Consider the following 27,195-nt stretch of genomic DNA (forward strand, 5'->3'; position numbering starts at 1 on the left):
AAAGGAAGGGGCTCTAGCTCACTTTATCTACCCCTACTCATGATTCTCACAGGAGGACGTTGAGACTCAATAGAAATGAAGTGCTTTGCCCCAGGCCTCAGAATTTGCCAGTTGGCAGACCTGAGCCTGGAGCAAAGGTCTATTGACTCCTGTCCACTGTGTTTTCCACAGTTCTCCCCTGGGACATTGTGATAATGATGGTTTTGGTGTGTAAGTGTGGGAGCGTGGAAGCGATGTAAATAGGGATGGTCATCAAAATATCTAACAATTGGTTAGTTTTGTCTTCTTGCTCTGAAGTTCCTAGGGACAGAGTCCTTTTGAGGACTGGTTGCAAAAGTTGTGTTTGGTGAGCTGGGTGAGGTGAAGAATATTTTTTATCTAGAAAACTGAATGGCATTGGGACCTTTGTAGACGTTTGACTTTTAATAAATATAGAGCAAATAATTAATTTCTCTCCATAAGTGTAAAATATGTTTTGTCCTCGGGAGTTCCTGTTGTGGTAAGGTGGAAACGAATCCAACTAGTATCCGTGAGGATGTGGGTTTCAACCCTGGCCTCGTTCCATGGGTTAAGGATCTGGCGTTGCTGTGAGCTGTGCTATAGGTCGCAAATTGGGCTTGGATCCTCTCGTTGCTGTGGCTGTGGTGTAGGCTAGCAGCTACAGCTCTGATTCACCCCCTAGCCTGGAAACTTCCTTATGCTGTGGGTACGACCCTAAAAAGCAAAAAAAAAAAATTACATGTTTTGTTCTTACCACTCCCAGGAGTGGGTATAAGCTGAGTATGAGAACTGAATTTCAGAAGGATATCACTACACACTTCCCACTGGGAGGGAAATTTTTGGATTGAGCTTTTGGAGGAGAGTGCCTCTTGCTTAATCCATGTTTCATTTTACCTGCAACTATTAGCTGCAAACAAATGAAATTTCACTGTGACCATTCTTGGCCCCCAGAAATGGTAATTCAGTATGGTCCCATGCTAATACTGGTTGAGCATCTATGGTGACAGTAGCTATTGTTCTGGAAAATGGAAAGCAATGGATGAATTGAACCCCTTTTATTCTTGCTGATTGCTGTTTTCATGAGCGGCAGCATGTGTACTCAGAGAGACCTGGGTTCAATTTCTGGCTCCATCAAGTACTACTGTGACGCTCTCTGGCCTTTCTCTTTTTTAGGGTTGTTTGATATAAGTTTAAACCACTTAACCACAGGGTCTTTAAAATCATAGAAGGAAATCCATAGATACCTCCTTTTTTTTCCTTTCCCTCCTCCGATGATAGTGGCACAATCTGTAGGGTTTCACAGTCCATTTGGCATAAGATTTATAATAACCTGTGAAAATCAGTTGCCATTTTGCATTCCCATACATGAAGAAGTAGATGCATTTTAAAATCCCAAGAACTTACTAGACTTTAATTTAGAAAGAAAAAGTAAATAAACAGAGTAACAAAAGAATTGATGTAGTTACTAAAATTCTGCAGCTTTCCATGCCAATTTATTAAATTACATCCATTAAATACCTTAATACACACAAAACATTTCATTCACAGTGATTGGGATTCATACAGTAGTGCCGGAAGACATGGGATGCTTATCAGCTAAGTAAATATCCAGTGACATACAATATGCAGTTTACCTTGGGTTTGTGATGTTTTAACATAAAACATAAAATCAATAAAAGCACATGGGGCTTATCACTAAAACCACATAAACACCAACATTTGTTTAATCTGTTCACCCTGAAACAAAAGAGGGAAGTTACATATTTTAATGACTTTACAAATAAAGTCATCTGCTACTTTATTTACTCAACATTGTGCCTCTCCTTCCACCAAAACTCATGCAACATGAGAGTGGGACTTGCCTGTCATATTCTGTCTTGTCTTGGCTCTCCAGCATCTAGGTTAAGTGATGTCATGTGACGGATGTACAAAAAAATAACTTGAGTCATGGATGAAATGGAAAGACTGCTGGGCTGGGTGTCAGGTGATATGAATTCTAGCCTCGCACTGCTACTAGCTACTGACTGGCATTGGGCCATTTATGTCACCTTTCTGAGCCTGGATTCTTTCATTCTTAAAATGATGTAACTTGGAGCAGATAAACTCTGCAGATCCCACCAGCTCTAAAACTCCATGACATGCTCTGTTGATCAGGATCTCAGACACTGTCTGAACAAGTGGGAAATGGCAGCCACTTTTAGGCTAGAAGCTCTAAACTCTTGACAAAGTCTGCCTAGTTCTTAATGCTCAAACAAAACACTCAGAAGTCAATTAAAAATGGCCATATATTATAGATTTGGAATATACCTCAAAATTCCTTTGGCTCAATTCTTCCTCTTACTTCATTGTAGGAATTGTTTCTACAAAAGCTTTGGGATGAGCTCTTTGGTTGAATGTCTCCAGAGACTTGAGAAATCACTATCTGGGGACATTCTCATTTGGGGTAGAGTTCCTTTGGTCATCAAGACAGAAATGGTGACCCTGCAACGTCAATTTATTAGCCCTAGCGCTTTCCTCTAGGGAGACATGGAAGAACTCCCTTCCCTTTTTCTATATCACCCCATTGATTTTTGATAAATTTCTCATGGTCTTCCTCCAGTTATTAAGGGGAATACTATTTGCTAAGAGCAGAGGGTAATTGGTAAGTCTAGAATTATGATTCAAGAAGATAATATTCTAGCTCTGGACCTGCCATTAACTCATTATGTGGTCCTGAACAAGTTATGTCTGTCTGGGTTGGTACGGTACTTACTTCTTAAAATGGAATAAAGGAAGGGATGGGGGGCGGGCAGGGCAAATGTGTTTCAGAACCTGGGAAGTTGTAAATATGGTTGTCAAGTGGGGCAGGGCATTAGATGTGACTGCTCTGACCGCTGAAGCAGAAGGTTTTAGGGGTTAACTGTTCACTGAATTCTTTTTCCCAGGCCTCGATGCCAGTATGGTGCAATAGCTCTTAATATCCAGGATAAGGGTGCATCCTTTTTAAAAAAGTTATCATAAAAGTGGCCCAATACTTCCAGAACTCTGGGTCCTAGGAGAGAAAGAAATCTTGAGGCAAGTAACTTCTGCATGTGTTTTGCAAGGTGCAGTGTATAAACAGTCCTGTCTGAAGAATTAATCCCCAGTGTCATAATCATGGAAATACGATTGGGAAAGGACTTGGGAAAATACCTTGCCAGAGAATCTTGGCAACAGACACGCCTTGTGCACAGTGAGCTAGTTGAAATTTTATAGTCTGGAGGGGTTACTGACGAGCACAGAGATGGAATTTCCTCTGGAATGACGTAGCTTAGATGGAAATGGAGCCAAGGGCTCTGGCATGCCCTGTTAAGTCAAAGCAGACACTTTTCAAGATGTGAAAGTGTACCTTTTCACATTCTACTGTACCTTAGTCAGAAAGACTTAGGAATTTTAGTAGCCTAAACAATTATTTTTTCTGCCAAATAGATCTAAACTATGCCGTGGTCAAAATACGAGTGACTCCATGCATTTGGATTGTGGTTCCTGTATTTGCTGAGAAACATAGGCTTTCAAAGCATCTGGGTTATCCATAAAGTTCTTTAAAAAAAATTTTTTTTTTTTTTTGGTCTTTTTGCCTTTTCTAGAGCCGCTTCCGCAGCATATGGCGATTCCCGGGCTAGGGGTTGAATTGGAGCTGTAGCCACCGGCCTACACCAGAGCCACAGCAACGTGGGATCCGAGCCTCGTCTGCAACCTACACCACGGCTCACGGCAACGCCAGATCCTTAATCCACTGAGCAAGGCCAGGGATCGAACCCGCAACCTCATGGTTCTTAGTCGGATTTGTTAACCACTGTGCCAGCATGGGAACTCCTATCCATAAAGTTCTAATGCTTTCAAGGTTGTTGATGGTCACCCTCTAGTCCAGGAGATAAGAAAACTTTCTCTACATGTGGCTTAAAGAATAGATTCTACCATAGAAAACAGTATTTTTATTTTCTTCCCTTTTATTTAAGGAGAACTGTCCTTGAGTAGCTATTTTTAAAAAACCTCTTAGTGTAAACACAAGTCATTTTGTTAATGATCATCCTTCATCAAACGGCATGCATTTTTGTAATGAGAAAATATCCGTGTACCTAAAGTTAGCTAATTAATTAGCTAATACAACCAAAATAAATTAAAGGATCTACAGACAATAGAGGTGCTAAAGCAGTTAGAAAACGACATGTCTGAGACTCAATTTATCTTTGTGTCCCCAGGGTGAGTAGGTTGTTAGTAAATGTTTGTGGAATTGATTTGAATTCAGTCTTTTCAGAGACTTGGAATCAGTAAAACATTCTCCCCCTAAATTAACTATTTTCTAATGCATGGAAACACGCTCCTTCTTCCCTTTCAAATCTTTGAATGCACCTCATTTACTCCTTTTAGGGTCCATCACACATTCTTAAAAAGAATTTTCCCACCTTATTTTTATAACCAGTGCACTAGATTTTTACCATGGAGATCATCCTGGGACACTGAAGTTCTGATTTAAGTCTTATTAGGAATGGTTGGCTGGGCCTATCTGAACAGTGAAAGGAAAACTTGAGCACAGTACGTTCTTCAGTACACAAGCATATGGCATGAGCAACATAAATATGTGGCAGGGATTTTTCTAAAGCCTCAAGTCTTTTAGAATAGTTGAATTGATAAACTTCTTGGGTAAACTTCCAAATCCACCATTTCCCTATGAAACAGACGGAAGGTTTGGAGGCCCTTGGTATAAGGGTTCCTGTTGGTGGAGGGGAAGGTAAGCAGGTCACTGTAGACTCCTCTACACAAATCCTTGCCCGTATCTCAAGTTGCTAGGTGCTCCTGTGCAGACGCAGATTGAGCATTTTATTTTCTTCCTGGGGTGTTAGTTCTGATCACAGCGCCAGATGGGAGTCATCGATAAAACATTCCCGATTTACCAATAAATATTATTCTAGGAGTTGGTGGGGGAACATTCTCTTATCAAGCTGGTTGTGTAGTTACTGAGAAACCTTTCCTTTCTGCTTTAAGTAAAGGGTAATTCCTCTATCTGAGATGCCCTTTCCTGGAGGCGTTGGCTGCCTGCCCACCTTCTTTCAGGACTCCTCAGGCTTCACTTCCCTTGTGAAGACACTTCTAAACCAGGTGGAGGAGACCACACCCTTCTCTGTGCTCACCCTGGCCCTGTGCTGTTTTGAGAAACTTGAGGGCTTCAGAGCCTTCAGCTCCCAACTGAGAAATTAGAAATTACTTTTTATTTAATTATACTCAACAAGTATGGATCAAGTACCGCTATACCAGTTGTCATGTTCAGAAACCCCATCATGTGTGTCTCTGCCTCTGTAGTTCCTTGGTAGCAAGAGTAAGAGTGATTTCATTGCCAAATTTGCTCTCAGACCCTTTTGTGAGGTGTCTCACAATAGGGAGCATTTATGATAGAGGCCAAGGTGCTGGAGGTCACTTCCCAGGTCACTGCCACATGCTCTCAGATTTCACAGAAGGCTGAAAGTAAACAGGTGTCATCCCCATGTGCTCGTTTCATCCCCATGTGCTCATTTCATCTTGGGAAACAAATTGGTGGATTCCTGATTTACAGGTAACTCAACAGAGGTTAGGAGAGCAGAAATGCCCCTCAAACCCTTGACATTAGTGGAGGAAAATCACACAGATTAGAGGATATGAACTCCTTGAAGCACAGGGAGGACCGTCTCACGCCCAGCCTCTTTAGGAAAGATGCCTTGACTGGAGTGATTAGCCAATTCCACATTTAAATCCCTTTGAGTACTTTGAGAGAAAAATACGCATATAACATTCTGCATATAAAGTTTTAGAGTCAAACCTCAAAGCAGATCTTGGGTAATGTCTCCAGATTTGGTGATTGACATTCCCTCCCCACCCCCCAGGGAATAAGTCCATTGTCTCTTGGCATGGATCAAGATTGTTGCATAGTTGGACTGTTAGCTAGAACTCTGTCTTCAAGTGTCTTGAGTGACCTAATCAGCTGGTTATCTTACATAGTCAGGAGAGCTCCAGAGATCTTATATAACAGAGTCAGATGATATTTGTCAAGACTTAGAATTAATCCTTGGAGTGTGTTGAGTGATATTTGCCCAGGAGTCATCTAATGGTATTCATACGAATTTGGGTAGAGTCTGCCTTATTCTTTATAGTGTCTTCTATGCACACATAAAAAGTGTTCAAGAACACTGTGTTGAATTGAGGCTCCTCTTGTATTCTTGATATGCATGTAGGACATTTACTTGTTTGATCTGATGCATTGTACATGATAAAGAGAAAGGGAATTTTTCTCATATGCCGTACATGGCATGAAAATTAATTTCATTTTTTTTTGAGAACATTTATGAGAAATATCAGCTCTTTTTCTTTTTCTTTTCTGTTTTTTTTAAGGCAAGACATTAAAGTATGTGTTTGGGGGAACTGACGAAGGATTTCACCTCTAAGGTGTTGACACTGTTTTCCAAGGCTCTGGATTTTGTTTAAGGTTCCTGGACTGCAGAAAGTGCTTCATAATAACACTGGGCAGTACCTGCACCTTCTGGTGACAAATGTGTAGAAAGAAGGCATGGAAATGTTCTGAGTAGATCATCCATTCGTTTGATGACCATTATTTTAAGGTTTAGAAACTCATCATTCTTCCATGATAATATGTCTGCTCTCTTCTACTTTTTTCCAATTAGCATTCTTATCAGTAACATACAGTATGAACTTTTGTGGGCCATACATTTCATAAGTAAACCATTGCCTCTATGGATGCTCCAAAAAAACCTCTCCTGGTTGTAATTACATATAAATGAGGAAGATTAGGAGCTAAAAAGCAGGCACTTCAGACAAGGACATCTGCCTTGCCCTTATAACAAGAAGGCTCCAAAAAAGGTCTTATCTTCTTTTGTGTAATCCACCAAAGAGATGTCACTGACATTCACCATCAGCTTGTCCCCTTCATGCAAGGAGAACATGGCCCCCAGGTAGATGGGTTGGAACCAGTTGCTGCCTATTTCACACACTGACTTGGTCCCCATGAGGAGCTGGGTTGGCTCCGGGTAGCTGTCCGTTACCTTGGTGATGACCACGATGATGGAGTCTGGCTTGTTTAGTCGGCGCTCTTGGCTGATTTCACCACACTCAGATGTAGTCCCTCGGAATGTGACCTGGGAGTAAATGAAGTAGTCTCCTGACTCTGGGATCACCAGGAATTTATTGGTATAGTTCATCCGGTTCTTGGTGAAGGCCAAGCCAAGTTCATGTTCCCAGTGTAGAGCTGGGAACTGATTTTTCAAGGGCTCTGTGGACGTTTGTCTCACAACTGAAAAGACAAGAGGGAGGTTCATTTGCTTGTGCCAGAACCTATGGGCTTTGCTAAAAAGAGTCTTACGTCATTTTCAAAGAGGAAAGCGACTGGATAAAACCAATTTTTTTTTTTTTTTTTGTCCCACCCTCAACCTGACCCTCAGCCTGAGCCACCCTCCTGCAAATAGGCTGGCCTCAGGGTAGAACATTCTCCGAGCCTATCATGCCAACCTTTCACCTCACTTCCCCACACCTGGTTCTTTCTAGCCTTGCATCCTCCTTTCTATAAAAGAAAAACCCTTCTAGCCTAACTCTGAGACTCTGAGACACTTGGCAGACTTCATGGATCCAGGTTCTCCTGATTTCAATAGTTCTTTCACCTTGCAATAATATTTTTGCTTAAAATATTTCTTTATTAAGTGAGGATTTTTTTTTTTTTTTTTTTTTTTTTTTTTTAATGGCTATACCGTGGCATATGGAAGTTCCTGGGCTAGGGATTGAACCCTCACCACCACAGCAAATCAAGCCACTGCAGTTGGGATTCTTAACTCACAGTGCTACAGCAGAAACTATGAGGATTTGTTTTTTTATTTGACACATCTTTCCTTAAAAACAAAAAAGAGCAACAAAAAAAGAAGAAGGATGTAATACCCGTGGAAAGGATTAAAAGAGATGCTGTGTATTAGGAATATCTTCTAAACTACATTTACTTTTATAAGCCTTTTTGTTTCAGAAATGCTCTGTTACCGAGTGAGGACATTTCAGGGAGAATCAGAGCCTTCCAAAGCTGTGGTCCAAAGCCAAATGCAAAACAGGCAGTGATTAATGAAACATCAGCATCCAAAACACCAGAGATCCAGAAGATTTTGCAAATGTTTCTCCCACATTAACAGGGCTAAAATATAAACCAAAATATAACTGCTTTGTGGAGTGAAAGGGATTGGGGCGGGGGTCTGTGCCATATAGGCTCAGTTCCAATCTCAACTGTACAATATGTGGGTTCTTCTCTTTGAGTCTCAGTTTCCTGTCTGTGAACTTGAGATAAAGCTCCCTTATAGTCTTGTCCTGAAGATCAAATGAATGGAAGAGCTTGGCATTTTTATCGTGATGGCTGCAAACAGTGTTACTCAAAACATATTTATTTTCTTTCCCCAAATAAACTAATATCTTTCATTTTGACTGATTACAAAATAAGCATGTCTCAGTTTATGTATTTTTATGTTTTTATGTTTGCATCACTTAAGTGTACATTACATAGAGCATAAGAATGAATGCTTTTATAAGGTTATGTCTATCACAGAAAAAAATGAATAGAATCAACCCATTGATTTCAAGTCAGACAATCTGCACTAAAACAAATACTTTTCAGAAAAAAATGCACATTTTAATTTTCTCAACTGCTTTGGAAATCCCTAGTGATCACCATTATGTACTGTCAGCCACATTTTGGGGATAAGTTACCTTTAAAGAAGCATTCAACAGACTTCTCACATGGTGGTTGACTAAAAACCTAGTTCCTGGATTTTTTTTTTTTTTTTTCTTTTGTCTTTTGTTGTTGTTGTTGTTGCTATTTCTTGGGCCGCTCCCGCGGCATATGGAGGTTCCCAGGCTAGGGGTCGAATCGGAGCTCTAGCCACTGGCCTACACCAGAGCCACAGCAACGCGGGATCCGAGCCGCGTCTGCAACCTACACCACAGCTCACGGCAACGCCGGATGGTTAACCCACTGAGCAAGGCCAGGGACCGAACCCGCAACCTCATGGTTCCTAGTCGGATTCGTCAACCACTGCACCACGACGGGAACTCCTGGATTTTTTAAAATATCTTTCCTATTGCTGTCTAAACGATGGCCTCTTTTGCAGTCATGACACATGTTCAGAATGTGTGTGGTCTCCCCTGGCTCCTGCACTAAGTGGTCCCTGGAGAGCTCTATTGATTCTTTGAAGAATCTATAAAAGCCTTTTTTATTAGCCTTTTTTTTTATTACTCCTTCTTTGTGGATGATGCAATAGATTTAAAACATTTCTCTCAAGTGAAGCAAAAGCCAAAATCATGTATCTTCTAGACAAAGCAAGTTCTGTTAGGTTGGTGTGCAATTAGCTAGGCCCACACAGCAGCAAGGAGGAACGTGGGTAGGAAGTATATTGTAATCGCAGCAGTTGGAGTCAGTCTTAGATCTCAACTCTTCCTATTCCTGTGATGTGGGACAAGTGAATTTAGTTGTCCAAGCCCAAGTCTCTCCATTTCATTGGGCTGATGTGCAGTTTAAATGAGAACATGGATGTAACATGCCTACCACAGGGCTTGGTACCTATTAAAAGCTCAGTAGAACCTAGATGCCCTCCCTGATTCCCACACCTCATTCCGTAGGACGAGGACTGGCATCTCCATACTCAGTTTCTAGGATTTTCCTGCCCAGCCTATTCAGTCACTCCCCTTCTTACAGGAAAGCGGTAAGTGGTAGCGACTGGCACCCCCCTGGTCCTAATCCTTGCTCAGGCCTCACTACAGTTGTTTCCTCGTGATCAAACATTAAGACAAATGTTGGGGGCCACAAGAATATCCCCTTGTGGGTTGCAGATTTGCTTATATGTCAGAAGAAATGCTTGCTTTTTAACTCTAGTTTTTCAATGGGTTTTTAACACACATTTCTGTACTGTCTAGCTGTTTTCTCTGAAGTCTTTGAGGTATGTGTGACTCCACATATGAGGTGGCAGGAATTTCAACACTAGGCTTGGGAATCTGGCCAACTGGTGCTATCAAGTGATTACTCTTAATCTCTTCACATCAATGAAAATTCTTCAGAAATACCTACCTGAATGTAAATATCCAATAACTTCTTGAATAGGGCACAGATGAATTCAGTAAATTGGCAACTTAGGGGAGCTTTCATCTTTGACTAGATTCAGAATTACAGAACCTCAGTCTGAAGAAAGCCATTTCTGAGTGATTGTGTGTGCGAATGAGAGAGAGAAACAGCAGAGAAATGAAGAGAGCTGATAGAATCTGAAAGAAAATGCCCAAGAGATACCGGGCTTTGGAACCTTCAAGGGAGGAAGACATCTGAAAATCCTTGGCTGAGAGGAGGAGCCTGTTACCAGGGGGCGTGGTTTCTGCGTTGAAGCTACAAGGCTGTGTTTTGACTAACACTGAAATAATTTCCAGGCCCAGGCCCAGGCCCAGGCCTGCAGCCTTCTGGGAAATACATATACACGGAAGAATTACCTGTCAAGTGTGCCCTTGGCTTATCTCTGCCAGCTCCAGGAGGTGCATCTGTAACGAAAGGGAAAAAATGCTTTGTATGACTCAGAGGGTGACTAGAGTGAAGACAGCATTTTTTTTTTTTTGTCTTTTTGCCATTTCTTGGGCTGCTCCCTCGGCCTATAGAGGTTCCCAGGCTAGGGGTTGAATTGGAGCTGTAGCTGCCAGCCTATGCCAGAGCCACAGCAACACGGGATCCGAGCTGCATCTGCAACCTACACCACAGCTCATGGCAACACCGGATCCTTAAGCCACTGAGCAAGGCCAGGGATCGAACCCACAACCTCATGGTTCCTAGCTGGATTCGTTAACCACTGAGCCACGACGGGAACTCCGAAGACACCATTTTTGGAGTTACCTCGTGCCTGCCCCTAGAAAGAAACTTTCCTCTCCTTCAGTGGGTCCAGGTCCACTCTTTGCAGGTTTTCTTTTCAGGGACAGAGCAGCCTGGGGAGAAATGGTCTTGTACACAAATGATCCTTGGCCCCATGGCTTTGGGCAGGGCGTCCAGTCTGTCTGAGATGCTGTTTTCTCATCACTAAGATGGGTATGTTGATTCCCACCGAGGTTGATGAGCTCTCAGAATGATTCCTGCCACATGGTCAGGATTCAGTAAAGCTCACCTTGACTTTCCTTGGCTTTTATTGCTTCTGTGGCAGCTAGTTGGCCTTTTGCCTTCTTCATGGTCCCTTTAAGCATATCTACTTGAGCCATCTGGATATCCTAACAAAACTGGGTGGGAATTACTCTGTAGCTATATGACCTCAGCAAATCTCTTTTCCTCTCTGGGCCTCTATTTCCCTTTCAATTCTCCAGAAGACCTCAGAATTTCCTTTTGGTTCTCAGAGATAATTATATTGGATGCATATATTCTCACTGCTGTGATAAAGATGTCATTGTGGATGATAAAAAGGGGAAAAAAAACATTGCATATTTTGATATGCTAGGTATTATTCTAAGACTTTTAAAGAAGTTAACTAATTTAATCCACACTAACCCTGGAGGTAGGTTCTATTTTAACTGTTGTTATAGATGAGTAAACTGAGACAGGGAAAGATGAAATTATTTGCCTAAAGGCTGTCAACTCCACAGGCCGTGCTCTTGGCCATGGCAGCATTTTGCCTTCCTAGTGACTGGGGAGGAGCCTCACTTTTCCTCTGGGTTTGCACCACTCTGAACCTCCCACATACCAGAACTATAAGAAACATTCTTGTTCCCCAAAAGAAAAGGCATAAAATATGAACACACTTACAGACTCGCTGATGTGAAGGTCCAAGTTCCTGTCCTTTTGGAGTCTATTGGGAAAGAAAGATATGGTTCCGATAATCTGTGGTCCTTTTGACCCTTTACCCATACAGCTTTCCATACCCTGGGCATGATGAAGATGCTACTGCCATCTAGCCTGGGTACTCAGAGATAAGGGAAATGGGAATGAGACCATTTGGTTGATGGGAATCTTGTTTGATTGATGTGAATTCAGCCCCCAAACTCTCCCCTTTCCTCCCCCAGCACCTCAATGACCTTTCTTTCTCTAACACTTGTCTCTGAAGCTTGACTTTAAAGTTCTGTCCTGAGTGCTTTTCCTGTTCTATTCTAGGTCACTCTGACATCTTATTGTTGCTTCTGTTACTTGAACAAATGATGACACTTGCTTTATTTTCTTCACAATTTAAAAATTGGAACTATTATACAAATGATAGAGAAAGAAAGAATGACTATGCTCTTTCTCATCAGCTTCCACAATTCTGCCTTGTTTCTGTGCAGTCTCTGAAGACTTTTTCATCCTTGCGATCCTAGTTTGTGGGCTCTCTCATTTCAGGTATCATATGGCAGTTAAAGAGTAACTGCTTTAAGAGCAGATAGACCTGAATTTGAATCCTGGTTCCACCATTTATTAACAGTGTGATCTTGAGCAAGACACTTCCTCTCTGAGCATTGGCATCTTCAGTTTGTAAAATGGGAATAATAAAATCCCCAGCAATAGATAATGCCTGGATTTGAGAAGAAGAAAATGTATAAGGCAGCGAAGAATGTGTGGAAATGAAGAACCACCACTCACAAGACCTGCATACAAATCCAGAAGCAAAACTAAGCTTTTAGTTGAAATATAAAATCACCACTTTACATTTCCCAGTGTTTACCAAAAACCTTCTCTGGTATGATTTTGACTTAACTGAGTCTTTGATTTGATTCTCATAGCGACACAGACCCCACAAACAGTGATCCTCATGTCACCAAGAACGCTTGATCAATTTTAATCTTAAAATCTGTGTGTGTGATATGTGTGTGTGTGTGTGTGTGTGTGTGTGTGTGTGTACACATGTGAATGAGAAATTGTGTGTCTGTGTGAGTATGAGAGAAGACAGCTTTATCAGTGGGAGCGGGTGTAAGTCAATGTGTTTTTGCATCTGTGTGCCTACATGTGTCTACGGTGTGGTGTTGTATGCATGGATTATCTACATGTGTACGTGTGGTCCTGTCGATGTAGCAGTGTCATTGTTGATTCTCAGTCTGTGAGCAGTTCTGTGATAACAGTGATCTTGTTAGAGCCCAGATCCCCAGGCTCTTTTTTTGTGATTTTAGGGCCGACCCCATGGTGTATGGATGTTCCCAGGCTGTGGGTCTACACCATAGCCGCAGCAACACCAGATCCGAGCCATGTCTGCAACCTACCCCGCCACTCATGGCCTCGCCAGATCCTTAACCCACTGAGGGAGGTCAGGGATCGAACCCACAACCTCATAGTTCCTAGTCAGATTCGTTCCCGCTGCGCCACAACGGGAACTCCGACCCCCAGGCTCTTTTGACTGCCCAGCCCTGTTACTGGATCTCCATTGGGAGGCAGAGACCTGGTCTTTGTATGACTGAGTTCATCATCTTTCCAGCACCCATTTCCCCACTTCCTAATTCTGTGGAGGACACTACTGCTGCATCTCCTCAGTTACCAAGCTTGAAATTTGCTTCTTTCTTCTTCTGCAAATAGAAACTGGCATTTCTGTTTTGTAGTTTTGAGAAACTTCATGCCTCCACTCCAGGCCTCGGCATGCTTCCCTCCTGGATTCTTCCCATAGTCTCCTAACAGGTCTTCCTGGGCCTGGTTTTTCTTCTCAAATCCATCGCTTAGCCTACCTTCAGAAGGCTTTTTCTAAAGCATCACTTTATTGAGATACAACTCTGTTCATCAACTTTCAATAGCTCCCCATGGCCTTTAAGACACAGTCCCAAAGACTTAATGTTGGCATTCAAAGTCCGAATTGCCACCCCAGTCTTGTTACTCACTATTTATTTCTCTTTAAGTTCTCTGTGCTCCAGCCATAAGAGGCAACTACAGTGAATGAGTGAAGGGACCTGAAAATGGCAGTAGATGTGTAACTACTGTTTATTGAATGAGTTGTGACATTGTGTTATCCTAAGCCCTTTGTGTGCATTATCTTCTCCAGCCTGGCAGTGCCTCTCTAAGGTGGATGCTATTTATAGCCTCATACTGAAAATTGGGCTTAGGGATGTTAAAAAAACTTGCCCAGTGTCTGACACCTGGAAAGTGGAGGAGCAGGATTTTAACCCAGGCCAGTTGACTCCAGAATCTCAAGCTCTTAGCCATCACTCCTTACAATTTCTGGGCAAGCTCCTTACCTGCTGAAGTAGATGGATAAGTACCAGCAGTTCCATGTACTGTGACAGCAGGGGAAACACAGAGTCCAGAAAACAGGAACCAAAACGTGGGAGTTGGGGAATTACCCGTAAGCTGAGTCTTACAGGTTCCTCAGGTTTTAGCCAGGTGATAAAAGCTAATGACCATTCCAGACAAGGCCAAGTGCTTGTGCAGGTCTCACAGGTATTAGCCAGGTGATAAAAGCTAATGACCATTCCAGACAAGGCCAAGTACTTGTGCAAGAGTAAAGGAGGCCCAACAGAGCACAGGAGCAGTTGGGAAATTGCAATGATTTCTGATGCCAAATGAATACATTATAATCTTTTAGCGGAAGGTCATGAATGAGTAGAATGGACTTTGAAAACCTAAACCCAATTGACCTGACCACTTGTCCAGCATCAATAACTTTAATGGGCTTAGGAGGTGGAGAAGCAGCTTAGAAGTGAGCTTATTCTCTTTCCTGTTTCTTTACTTGCTATTGACAGAGCTGATAAAGTCCTTTGGCAAGGCAGAAAACTGAAGGTGAGTTCTCAAAGAGAACTGGGGAGTGCTTGGTTGCATCCCCTTACATAGAAAATGGACCCTGCCCTGGTTGGCTTTCTTTTGCTTGATTTAGTTCTCTGCTGAGCAATCTTACTGAACATTCTTCTTATTTTTGTTTACACAGACACTCAGCTAAGAGTTTGGAGCATTTCTTTTGCCTCAGAGTCCCATATCATTACCAAGTATTGGGGAGTGAACACATTTTCCCTATTTGTTCTGTAGCTTGTGCACACACTTTATATTTTCATATGTGGATGGGTCTGTGGTATGTGGACCACCCAGAATACTACTAATAAACATCTGGAGATCATGGTGGTGCCAGTTGGCAGCTTTGAAGCTCACATTACTAGAATCCCCAAGAAAAATACCAGCTGAGACTCTTTCCAAGAACAGCATCTAAAGCCTTTTATCACTGTCTGTCTTTCCTTCTTTCCTTCCTTCTTTCCTTTCTTCTTTCTTTCTTTCTTTCTTTCTTTCTTTCTTTCTTTCTTTCTTTCTTTCTTTCTTTCTTTCTTTCTTTCTTTCTTTCTTTCTTTCTTTCCTTCTTTCTCTTCCTTCCTTCCTTCCTTTCTCCCTTCCTTCCTCCTTCCCTCCCTCCCTCTTTCTTTCTTTTTTCTATTTAGGGCTGCACCTGCAGCATATGGAGGTTCTCAGGCTAGGGGTCAGATCTGAGCTACAGCTGTCAGCCTAAACCACAGCCATAGCAATGCTGGATCCAAGCTGCATCTGTGACCTACACCACAGCTTACAGCCACGCCAGATCCTTAACCCACTGAGCAAGGCCAGGGATCAAACCCGCAACCTCATGGTTCCTAATTGGATTTGTTTCCACTGTGCCAAGATGGGAACTCTGCTGTTTTTCTTAATAATGACTGTCTGTCATGGGAGGATGATTTTTGTGATGGGATCAGGAATGAATGAAGGGAGATTTGAGAGGATAAAATAGAGGAAATATTTGAGGAAAGGTTTATACATGTGAGCTGGCTCAGTGCCTTCCTCTTAAGGTGGTTGCTTATAAAAAATGTCAATAAATGGCTCAGTGTCTTCTAGCTGTGATTCATCTCCATCACCTATGGCTATTCTGGGGCACCAAGGAGATGATCACCTGAGAAATGCTGGTCACTGCAACATTAGCTTTTAAATCTGAATAGACATGGATGGGGTCCAAGAGTACCCCAGAAGAATATGATTTGTTTCCCCTTAAATACCTTCTCAAACCACTGGCTGAGAATCAGGATCCAGTTTTATTTCCCCTTCTGGGCATTTATCTCTCCTTCAAGGGATAGAACTTAATTTGTGTGCTTGTTGCTTTTCTCTCTCTAGCACAGTTTCAGCTGCATTCAGGCAAGGACTTGGTCTGTCTGTTTTGCTCACCACTATATTCCTAGCACCTCAGACAGTGCCTGGAACTCCCACTGGGTTGGCCAACTGGCAAAATAAAACAATGAAACAGGCAGAAAGAGCCGGAGGTAGAGTAAGGTTTAGCTTTACTGATCTGAGCCAAGAGTTTTTCAATTCCAAAAACTAGGAAAGAGACCTTTTAATTTGAGAATATATGCAAACTTTTGAGTTTTTGTTTAAATTTAAGAAGTTAATTATGTGGAGGTGGTAGCCATAGTCTTTTAGTCCTGGGGCCTCTGAAGGTCTTCATCAGGCTCTGCTTGGAGCGTAGTGACAGCTCTGGAAATGTTTGTTGAAAGTTGTAAAAGTTGGCTAGGATCAGAGCCAGAAAAGGCACATGTGTCTGTCCGGGGGCATGCCTATTCCTGGGAGAATGGGATGCCTGCCACCCTGCTATTTATTAACCCAAGCTGAGCAAGCTGGTGCTTTTCACCAGGTCAGGGAATTTTCACTTTCATCTGATTTCCCTTTCCTTTTTCCTTCTTGCTTTTTGGGGGTGGGAGTGGGTGGGGCGTGCATATTGATTGGTAATCCCCAGCTCAAACTGACCATGACCTATTGCTTCAGGCATTTTCAGAATTCTCAAAATGTTTCCCACAGGAAAGAAGGAAAGATGGAGAGAAGGAGGAAATTACTGTGTAGTTGAGGGCTCCCCAGTGCCAAGGTCCTATTGGTGTTTGAGTGTCCTCCTCATCTAATACTCCTGGTGCATTCAGAGGAGGTTGTCACCTGTTTAAAGTCTTTGTAAACCAAAGACAAAGAGTGCACAGAGGGCCTGGGATCTGAACCTTTAGACTAAGTACGGACTGGCACACATCAGGAGCCCCATAAACATTGGTTGGCTGCATATTGGAGGAGACTGAATCACTACAATCTTTGAGATTCTTTTATTGGCATTTCCCCAGAAAAAAATCCCTTGAGTGTATTTTAACTAATGACCCATGTAGCCTTTCTCCCTTGTTCTGCACTCACCCTCCAGCATATTCATAAACAGGAAGTGATATCTATTTCTTGCCATCACAAATGCCGTAATTACAAAGGCATAAATGTTTTATGACCCATAATATCCTCCCAGCTCTTCTAGGAGAATATGCAGATGTTTGCCTCCTTGCCTTTTCCTTTTGCATCTCCTCCTGTGTGTGCTTGTACAGGGATCAGTGCAACCTGGAAATGTTTTGATTCCAAGGCCGTTTCATTTTGTTCTCCTCCGAGGTGCACCGGATGGGGCTTGACATACAATACTCCAAGTGGCATAGAGCCAGGAATGTGGTGTGTGCAGCCCAGCAAATGTGGCCATCCCAGCTCTATTAGCTCCTAACCTCAGTGAGACTCGATTTCCTCATCAATAAAAGCAAACTCTGACCCATCCCTCTCAGGAATGTTATGATGGCTAAGAAAGACCATACACGTAGAGGGGATAGCCAATTTGTTTTCCTTTATCTGAGCTCCATCAATCCTTGTGGTAGGTGTTGTTGGTTACCATGTTTCTTCCCCTTGGCCTCACTGCTATATTGGTGAACAGAAGCTGCCCTGGTATCTCTTTTTGACCAGTGGCAGATGTGGACCCCTTTGGAGCTCTGGATGGCTTCCTCCTTCTCCCTATGGGAAAAGCTTCAGTCTGCAGTTTGTGTCTGGACTTCTGCCCTTTCAGGGTCCACAGGAATTGAGGGAATGGCATATATCTCTGCCCATTCCAAACCCCAAGCTGGGTGCTGCTGACAGCTGCTGGGCCTCCCTGCTGCCATCACCTCTTACAGCCACGGTGCTGCTGCTCCTGGGCTGCATGTGGCCTGTTAGATGAGGACACTGGGCATTGAGCAATGTGTGTGCTTACTTTAATGGGGGAATGGATGGATTTTGGAATCACCAGCCAAGTGCTTTGGCGGAGGTGTGGGATACCTCCTGCTTGCTTACCCTCCCTTCCTTTCATGTCTATGGCCCAAGCTCACTTCCTGTGGATTCTCTGCCCCTTGCCCGCAGCCTGACCTTGGGAGTGAGCTGGGCTTCTCCCCCACGTGTGCCAGGACTTCCTGAGGCTACAGCAGAGGCAGTGGCCAAGAGCTCCGTGTTCTGCAGTCCACAAAGCACTTTTCTCTCAACTCTCTCTTTCCTCTAGACGACACCAAAAGGGCCTTATCTTTACTGTCCTCATCTAAGAGAGGGAACAGCTTGAGTGCAGTAAAAGACTGTGGAGTAAGCAGAGAAATAGTGTCCATGGAGCATCTACTTATGGCTTTCGCTTTCTGGACATCTCTTTGCAGAATTTTCGGCACAGTGCTATGAAGCAGGGGTGTTAACCTCCCCGTTTTACAGACAAGGAGTATAGGCTTAGGGCGATCAGATACCTTATGCATCCCTTCACCCTTCTGTCCATCTAGCAAATATTTAGTGAGTGCCTTCTGTATGCTAGGACAGCTAAGTCTCCCCAGGGGGCAGGGAAGGAGCATTTATGAGCACTTACTATGTGACAGGCATTTTCTAGGGTAACATTGTTCAACCACCCCGACCACCCCCAGAATGTGAATAATTTGATGGGTTTATACTCAGAGGCAGACTGGCATAGTGGTTAGGAGGAACATACACGGTGGGTTCGAATTCCAGTGTCACCCTCTGTGTGACTTTGGACAGGTAGCTTAGATTTTCTAAGCCTCAGAACCATCTACTCTAAATAAATAAATAAATAAATAAATAAATAATCTACTCTAAAATGGAGATAGTAGTAGGACTTTCCTCATTGTGCAATTTCAGGGATTAACAGATGGTACATGACAAATCGGCAGGAAACATGGAGTGTACGTGTCACATCCCAGACCCCAAGCTGAGAACTCTATAGGCATGACCTCAGGTACTCTTCTCAAAACCCTAGATATGAAAAAGTTGAGAATGGAGTCTGGTATATAATAAAGTCTTATACGGTCACATACGGTGTGGTGGGGCTTCCCCTCTGGTCTGTGTACCTCTAAAGCCTGGTATGGGGAGAAACCAGGGAGTCTTAGTAGGAAGAAGGGGGTTTGGGGATCAAGGGCCAGCAGCCTTGCATGGATTTTCAGAAAGGGTTGGAAGTGAGATGGAGGGGACCAAGGAGAGGTGAGAGTATATGCATATGATTCTAGAAGTAGGACCTGAAGGGAAGGACAGAGACAGCACAATGACGCAGCCCTGGGAAGCAGTGCCTCCCTCCTGACTCTTCATTGCTTAGTACTGAGGGCTTATGCTGTGCAGGGCCAGGGCTTAGCCAGTGTGGTGCATCCAGGTACGCCCAGAGCACAGACTCTGTGTTAGAGCAGTGTCCAGGGAAGACAAAAATTTGGTCTCTGGGTATCTGTGGGCCAGAATAGGGGCTTTGGACCTATTCTGAAGACAACAGATGCCACTAGGGCCCAAAAGAAGGCCCTGGCCGTGGTCACATGCAGCCAGTAAAGGGTAGATTGAAGGGTTAAATGTGCAAGACCAGGGTGGAGAAGGAAGCATGGTGATAGCTCACAAATATCAGAGACCAAGAAAAGCAGAACCTGCTCTCTAGACTGGGGATGGCAGGTTCCAGGGCAACTGCAGAAGTTGTTGTCTGTGATGGAATTTCCATGAGCAGGGAAGTTCCCAGGCCATCACTACTACAACTGCTAATCCCCCACCCACTGCCAGGTACTTTAAGGATTTTATTTCAGATTATCCCTATTTCATACATAAGAATCTGAGGCCCAGGAGGTTAGGCAGCATGGCTAAAAAGTGGCTAAGCCACAATGCAAACTGGATTTAAACTTTTGACCTAAGGATTTTCCACAGTGCAAATCTTTTTGTTTGTCTGTCTTTGTTTTGTTTTGTTTTTTAGGGCCTCACCCATGGCATATGGAGGCTCCCAGGCTAGGGATCGAATTGGAGATGTAGCTGCCAGCCTACACCACAGCCACAGCAACATGGGATCTGAGCCGCATCTGTGACCTATACCACAGCTCACGGCAATGCTGGATCCTTAACCCACTGAGCAAGGCCGTGGATTGAACGTGCGTCCTCATGGATGCTAGTAAGATTTGTTTCTACGGAGCCACGATGGGAACTCCCACAGTGCAAATTTATCTAACTTTCTCTAGGAGCCTAAAGATCCTAAAATATTTCGCAGTCTCAATTTAAAAAAAAATTTATAGGTAACATATATATTTGGTATAAAAGGATATGGGTCAAAAATGTCTTCCCCTTTCCATTATCTCCAGGTCACCCAGTTTCCCCACCCGGATGCTAACAGAGTTGCCAGTCTCTTTAGTCCTTTTCCTGAGATAGTTTATTTATAAACACACTCACATGTGTGAATATGCATCCTTTTTTCAGAAAATGAAGTGTTCCGTATTATATCTTGTGTTATGCATTTTGCTTTTTTCACTAATGATATACCTTCCAGAAGTTCTCCATCTTTACATGTGGAGATGCTTCATTTTATTATTCTGTTGCCTGGAAGGACCATGATATATTTATGGTCACTTCACCTAAAGACAGCTAACTCAAGCTTCTCCAATCTATTTTTGATTTTTGCTTTGCAGCTTTCTGGGTAATTATTTTGTCACTTTGAATCTTTCCTTATACAATCCCTGAAGGAAGAATTCAGTTTGAACTATTTTTTAGCAATCCTGGTAACCATTTTTTGCTGCTGCTAATAAAAACCTGGAGCATTACTCACAAATTGCTGTTGCTTTTCCAATATCTGGTCTAGGGGCCCAGCAAGAAAGGAGTTGGTCCCAGTTTTAGTAGAATGAGGCCAAGCAACCAGAGTTACAGGATCTAGTTCTAGGTCTGTCCCCAGCCTACTCTGTGACCCTGAACTTTTCTTTCTCTTCTCGCTCCTTGGTTTCCTCAACTGTAAAATAAAAAAGGTTAGACTAGATCAAGGGTCAGCAAATTTTTCCTATAAAGGGCCACATAGTAAATATTAACTTTGCAGGTCATATGGTCTCTGTCATAAATACTTAGCTCTGTCGTTAAGTGTGAAAATAGCCTAGGCAGTGCTTAAGCGAATGGGTGTGGTTGTAAATAAACCTTTATTTACAAAACAGGCAGTGGGTGAGATTTGGCCCGAGGGTCATGGTTGCTGACCCTTGGACTAAAGGAATTTCCATCTCCGAACTTCATAAACCTGTGAAGAGCTTTCCTACTTAGGGGGAGGAAAGGGACGAACACCCAACTAAGGCCCAGATTGACAGGCACTGCCAGGGGCTTTATGGAGGGTCCTCAGTATGCTCCTAACACTTCAGTTGTGGGTATTATGGGAAAACTGAAACTCAGGAACTTCTGTTCTTGACTCACTCTCTTCTTTTAAGCACCTTTTGAGCCACCTCTTCTCATGCCTCATTTTCTTTCTAAGTTCGGTTAGAAAAGATTCTCAGAAGAGCTGGCCTTCTATGGTTCTTAGAAGGAGGGACTGAAGAAGTCCTTTAGCAGAGTCCCAGCTGGGGGGAATATCCCAGGCGAGGAGACCAGTTGGGTGCTGGGCAACCTAGGGAAGCCAGGGTAGCTGAGAGGCCAGTGGCCTGAGAGAGTAGAAGAGGAAGCTACAGAAGCGGGCGGGCGGGCAGTGACACAAAGCAGTGAAAGCTTCCAAAGAATCACTTTGGCTCCTGTGTGGAAAATCAAGGCCAGTCTCCTCTTTTCAGAATTTCTTGTTTTACAGAATACTCACTCCTGTTTCCTATCCTCCCCAATACAGGACAGTGATTTATCCACTCATTCATAAAAAGGGCAGATGGAAAATGCTTATGTTGATCAAAAGCTTGATGGTGGGAGGGGAGGCAACAGGGAAACCGAAAGAAATGGGGTTTGCCAGCTTCCAAGCCCTAGCTTCATTCCTCTCGGGCTGTAACTCCTCTCTCTCTCTCCAAGTTCTTCATCTCACTGCATCTCTACACTGGTGTGACTACCCCCAGCATCATTCTCTGCAAGTGTGAGGTGGAAGGTCCTGTCATCTTCTTCTTGTCATTAGCTGAGCCTCTGCTGCTGAGTCTGCTCTTCATGTCTGTGAATGTACCGGGTGACCCTTCTCTCTTAATTCTCCTTGTGTTAGAATTGAATTGCCTTGGGCCCAGGCCACTATGGGAATGGAGAACTCATTCCCTGAACAGTCTCAGATATTCTGGATCTCTGTGGGCAGAAGGCAGGGACTGTGGGGCTGGTGGCTGAAGGTGAAAAGGAGGAGGGAGCATGGGCTGGGACACAGAGAGGAAGTGAGGGTATTGGGTAGGGAAGTGTAGGTGATTATTTGCCCCTAGGGGATCCTCCTCAGGCAGATCCCAGTGGGGCTTTGAATTTGCATGGCTTGTGGAACATTCCAGGTTTGAGGGAGATCATCTGGGTTTGAGTTCTGGATCTAGGTCTTAATAGGTGGGATCTAGGTGATAAGGACAAATGCAGATGAAAAATAAGAGGCTTAGGTCTCCCTGTTGAAAATAAAGGAAGAGATTTCTTTCCCTAGAGCATTTACATTAGAAAACTTATAACTATTTTTTCCTTGCTTTGAAGTGTATATAAATCCTTTTGAAGACCAGATGGGCTTTTTCTTCCCCTGTGACCTAGGAGCATCTTTCTGAAATGAAGATACAGTGCCCCCATCTCCCAGTTTCCATGGAAAGGTAGATATGGAAGGCATTAGATGGGCATTTTTTTTTTTTTTTTTGTCTTTTTAAGGTCACACCCACGGCATATGGAAGCTTCTAGGCTAGGGGTTGAATTGGAGCTGCAGCTGCTGGCCTACACCACAGCCACAACAACACAGGATCCTTAACCCACTGAGCGAGGCCGGGGATCGAACCCAATCCTCATGGATACTAGTCGGGTTCGTTACGACTGAGCCACTATGGGAACTCCTAAATGGTCATCTTGCTCCAAGTTGCAAAACTACCTCTTATCATACAGAAATGAGACCAAATATTGTGGGGAGGGACAAATTGGGAGGTTGGGATTGGCATAGACATACTGCTATATACAAAATGGGTAAGTAACAAGGACCTACTGTATAGCACAGGAAAATCTATTCAGTACTCTGTAATAGCCTATATGGTGAAAGAATCTGAAAAAGAACATATATATATATATGGTCTCCCCCCCATATATATATATATATATAAAAACTGATTCACTTTGATATACACTTGAAACTAACACAGTGTTGTATGTTAACCATATCTCAATAAGAAAAGAGAAGTTGGTTTTTCCCCTAGAGAAAGCCAATTAGCTAACACAGATGGTCATTTGAGTTACAAGGTGAAGTTTGGATGAACTCTGTATGATGAACAGGTGTTGTCAAGTAGGCTTATGGTGTGAGTGTAGCTCTTCCCACATTCTCAGCATAGAAACTCCTCCTGCACATGCCTTATTGATGCTGAGGGAGTACTGACTTTAGTATCCTTTTTTTGCAGTTGAAAAAGAAACAGTCTCAAAAAAAAAAAAAAGCCTTGTGCCTGTTTTCTCAGGGCTGGAGGGTACTGAGCTGGGATTCAAGCTCAGGTGATGAAGAGCCCTGACATTTCATTGTTTTGTCCACCTAAGTTGCCCTGATGATCAGGTTTTCCCTCCTCGAAGCCCATCATCTTCTGTCTCCTCTGAGCTGGTTAGTGTCTGTTAGCCTCTCCAGATCCACTCTCCACCCTGTGCCCTGCGGGACTGACCTGGCACACTCGCTCCCTGCCTCCTTGGAGCCCTGCTACCACTCGGGTCTGGCCAGTGGGGTAAGATGCTGGAAGCAGACAGTGGTCAGAGTTTTCCTTGCCTCCACTCAGCCTGCGGCAACTTTCTCCTACATTTTAGGTCTCCTTGGATTCCTCTAAAACTCTTCCCTTTACTTGCCTCTTCAGGCCATGGGGTGGTGACCAGCTTCATACTGTTGCTCACCCAGGATGCCTCCAGCCCTGTGCTTCCCATAAATCTGTCTGCAACTCAGCACATTGACCTTTCTTTGGACTCCTTTTAACTTGAAATATTCTTCTTTTTAAAAATTTTTTTGTTGTTGTTTTCTTTTTAAGGCCACACCTGTGGCATATGGAGGTTCCCAGGCTAGGGATCAAATCAGAGCTGCAGCAGCCAGCCTATACCACAGCCATAGCAATGCAGGATCCCCGACCCACTGAGCGAGGTCAGGGATTGAACCCGCATCCTCATGGATACTAGTCGGATTCATTTCCACTGCACCACAATGGGAACTCCTTACATTTTTTTTTTTTATTGTAGTTGATTTACAATGTTCTGACAATTTCTGCTGTTCAGCAAGGTGGCCCACTTTTTTCTCATATTACCTTTTATTCTGTTCTACCACAAGTGATTGAGTGTACTTCTCTGTGCTATACAGTAGGACCTTACCGCTTATCCATTGTCAATGTAATAGTTTTCATCTACTATCCCCAAACTCCATGTCCATCCCACTCTCTCCTCCCTCCCCCTTGGCAACTGCAAGTCTGCTCTCCATGTCTGTGAGTCTGTTTCTGTTCTGTAGATAGGTTCATCTATGCCGTATTTTAGATTCCACATATAAGAAATATAGTGTGGTTATTCTTTAAATCTCTTCTTTGAGTGGGCCAGGTGTTTCTTTTCAGGACTCAAGTTGCCGCATGTGCCCCAGCTTCAGTCCAACTCCCTTTCTCTTTCTTCTAACCAAGAAGTTCTATAACCTTGGAGTTCCCGTGGGGCCACAGCAGTAATGAACCTGACTAGTACCCATGAGGATTCAGATTTGATCCCTGTCCTCACTCAGTGGGTTAAGGATCCAGCTTTGCCATGAGCTGTGGTGTAGGTCACAGATGGGGCTCAGATCTGGTGTTGCTGTGGCTGTGGTGTAGGCTGGCAGCTGCAGCTCCAATTCGACCTTTAGCCTGGGAACATCTATATGCAGCGGTCGTGGCCCTAAAAAGACAAAAAAAAAAGAAGAAGAAGAAGAAGAAGTTCTATAACCTGGCGAAACCACAACTCCAAATGTCCCTGCATATCCACTCTTCAGGGAAACTGGTTGAATACCAGGAAGGGGGTATTAGCTTTTCCATCTCTGGAGGGAGGATGTGCAGCCCTTCCTGTCTAGTGCCAGCTTGTGCTTCAGACTCTCTTCCTGACGGGGCCCCGCTGGACCGTGGCAGTGCACCTGAGGGACTTCTAGATCAACACAGCATGGGCAATCTCAGACATGGTTTTGGGCAGAGAGAGGGTTTCCCATTAGAACCCAGAGAGCTCAGGTTCCTGGAAGCCACCGAATGCCTCATTTAAGAACAACCATGTCTTTCTGGCTAAAGAGAGACAGAGTCCAGAATGCTGACTGGACACTGCAGTTTGACTTTGTAGGAACAACTCTACAGTAGTCTAGGGGTCAGAGCCTGAGCCCCCATGCCCTCCTGCTCTCCTCTGACTCCAAGCAGCATTTCCTGTTGTCTGTCCATTTCCACATTTTCTGAGTGATGGCACATGGCCATGGCTGCTGCTGTCTGATCTTGGTCTGTTTGCTGACCCTGCTGGGCAGTGAGAGTGACGCATTAACTATGGCTTGCTCTCAGTGTCTGTGCTTTGAAGTCTCCAGCATTGCTTAGAAAACAAGTTTCCAATTAAACCAATTGAAAAGCTTATTTTCCCAAATTTAATACTTTGGACTGCAGTTAATCAGTTACCACAGATTATGCAGGATAGTATTTTGCAAAGGACATTAGTTCAATGACACATTCTTTAGGCTTTAAGGTTTTTGAAGTTCCTAGCCTAGAATTATGTTTTCCCTGTCACCTGTAAGTACCCTCCCACCATTGCATCATTGTTTTCCCTAGACGCTATATTCTTTTTTGACTAAGCTTCCCAACTCCCTGCTCCCAGCAAGACCAGCGAGATAGAAATTGGGTAAGAGGGTCTTTCTTGAGTTTTGAGAAAGGCTCGTTCCTTTCTTCCTTCTCTCTCTCTCTCTTTCTTTCCTTTTTTGCTTTTTAGGGCCCAACCTGCAGCATAAGGAGGTTCCCAGGCTAGGGGTTGAATTGAAGCTGCAGATGCCGGCCTAAACTATAGCCACAGCAACACCAGATCCAAGATGCGTCTGCGATCTACACCACAGCTCATGGCAATGCTGGATCCTTAACCCACTGAGCAAAGCCAGAGATTGAACCCAATCCTCAGGGACACCACACGGGTTTGTTACTGCTGAGCCACAATGGGAACCCTGAAAAAGAATATTTCTAAACCCAAGAAAGGGGGCTGATTCAATAAATTATAGCACACACATATACAAATATGTAATACAACCACCTATATAACATCATGCTGCTGTGAATTTACTAAAATAAATAAAATCATATCAGAAGATACAAAACAATCTATTTTATTAAAAAATATGGAATTATATGCCCCCTAATGTTAATGGGTAATGACATTTTCTCTTCCTTATGGGTGTTTTCTACCTTTTTTTGAAGGATCAGATACTAGTTTTGTACTTAAAGATTTTTTTAAAAAAAATAAGAATGTTCCCAAATTATCAGTAATAATAATTATCTAAAATATGTGGCTTGAGGTTGTCCCTATATAAACATAAAAAGGTACAATTTATCCCCTGGAAATACCGAGAAAAAAAATCGAATTGGACCTCTCCATCCCTCACGTTTTGTATTTCCTCTGCATATGGAATCAAGGAATGTGATGGATCACGGAGCTCTGTCTAGAGCTGGAAATGTGGCCAAGTGGCCGCAGCGGGGCTGCTGATCCTCCAGGTCACCACGGAGTCTTGCTTACCTGAAACACACAGGCTTCTCCTTGGGCCCGGAGCTGGCCAATGAGCAGGTAGGTGGTGAGTCCTGCCAGGATGGAGAGCGACACCAGGCAGCAGGTCAGAGCCCAGCGTGCGCTGCCACTTCCAGATGCTAGCCTACTTCTGGCCTTGGGTCTGCAGCTGCCGTGCTCGGGCAGCATTTCCACGCTGGCTGTCTCCCCAAAGCCCAGCCCCAGATCCTCTGCCATGCTCTGGCTGGTTCTGGAGTTGCCTCTGATTCTCCTGGGCAAAGAGACCCCCCCATTAAATAGAAGCCCAGCTCTCGGAGTGGGTGAATTAATCACTGCTTGCTCCTCCC

General features: G+C 43.6%; 1 protein-coding gene across 1 annotated transcript; it reads right to left on the bottom strand.

The window, feature by feature from the left end:
* Positions 1 to 1,474: 1,474 nt before the first annotated feature.
* On the bottom strand, positions 1,475 to 27,195 carry TNFSF15 (TNF superfamily member 15). Its single transcript, NM_001244555.2, is given in 4 exon segments — positions 1,475 to 7,297; positions 10,507 to 10,554; positions 11,795 to 11,837; positions 26,861 to 27,195. Coding segments are annotated over 4 exon segments (771 nt in total). The 5' UTR covers positions 27,086 to 27,195; the 3' UTR covers positions 1,475 to 6,842.

This window comes from Sus scrofa, chromosome 1 (assembly GCF_054392235.1).
Source record: "Sus scrofa isolate SSC_HxYL_T2T_F1_AM1 chromosome 1, Sscrofa_HxYL_maternal_Yorkshire_Landrace_v2.0, whole genome shotgun sequence".
NCBI lineage: Eukaryota > Metazoa > Chordata > Mammalia > Artiodactyla > Suidae > Sus > Sus scrofa.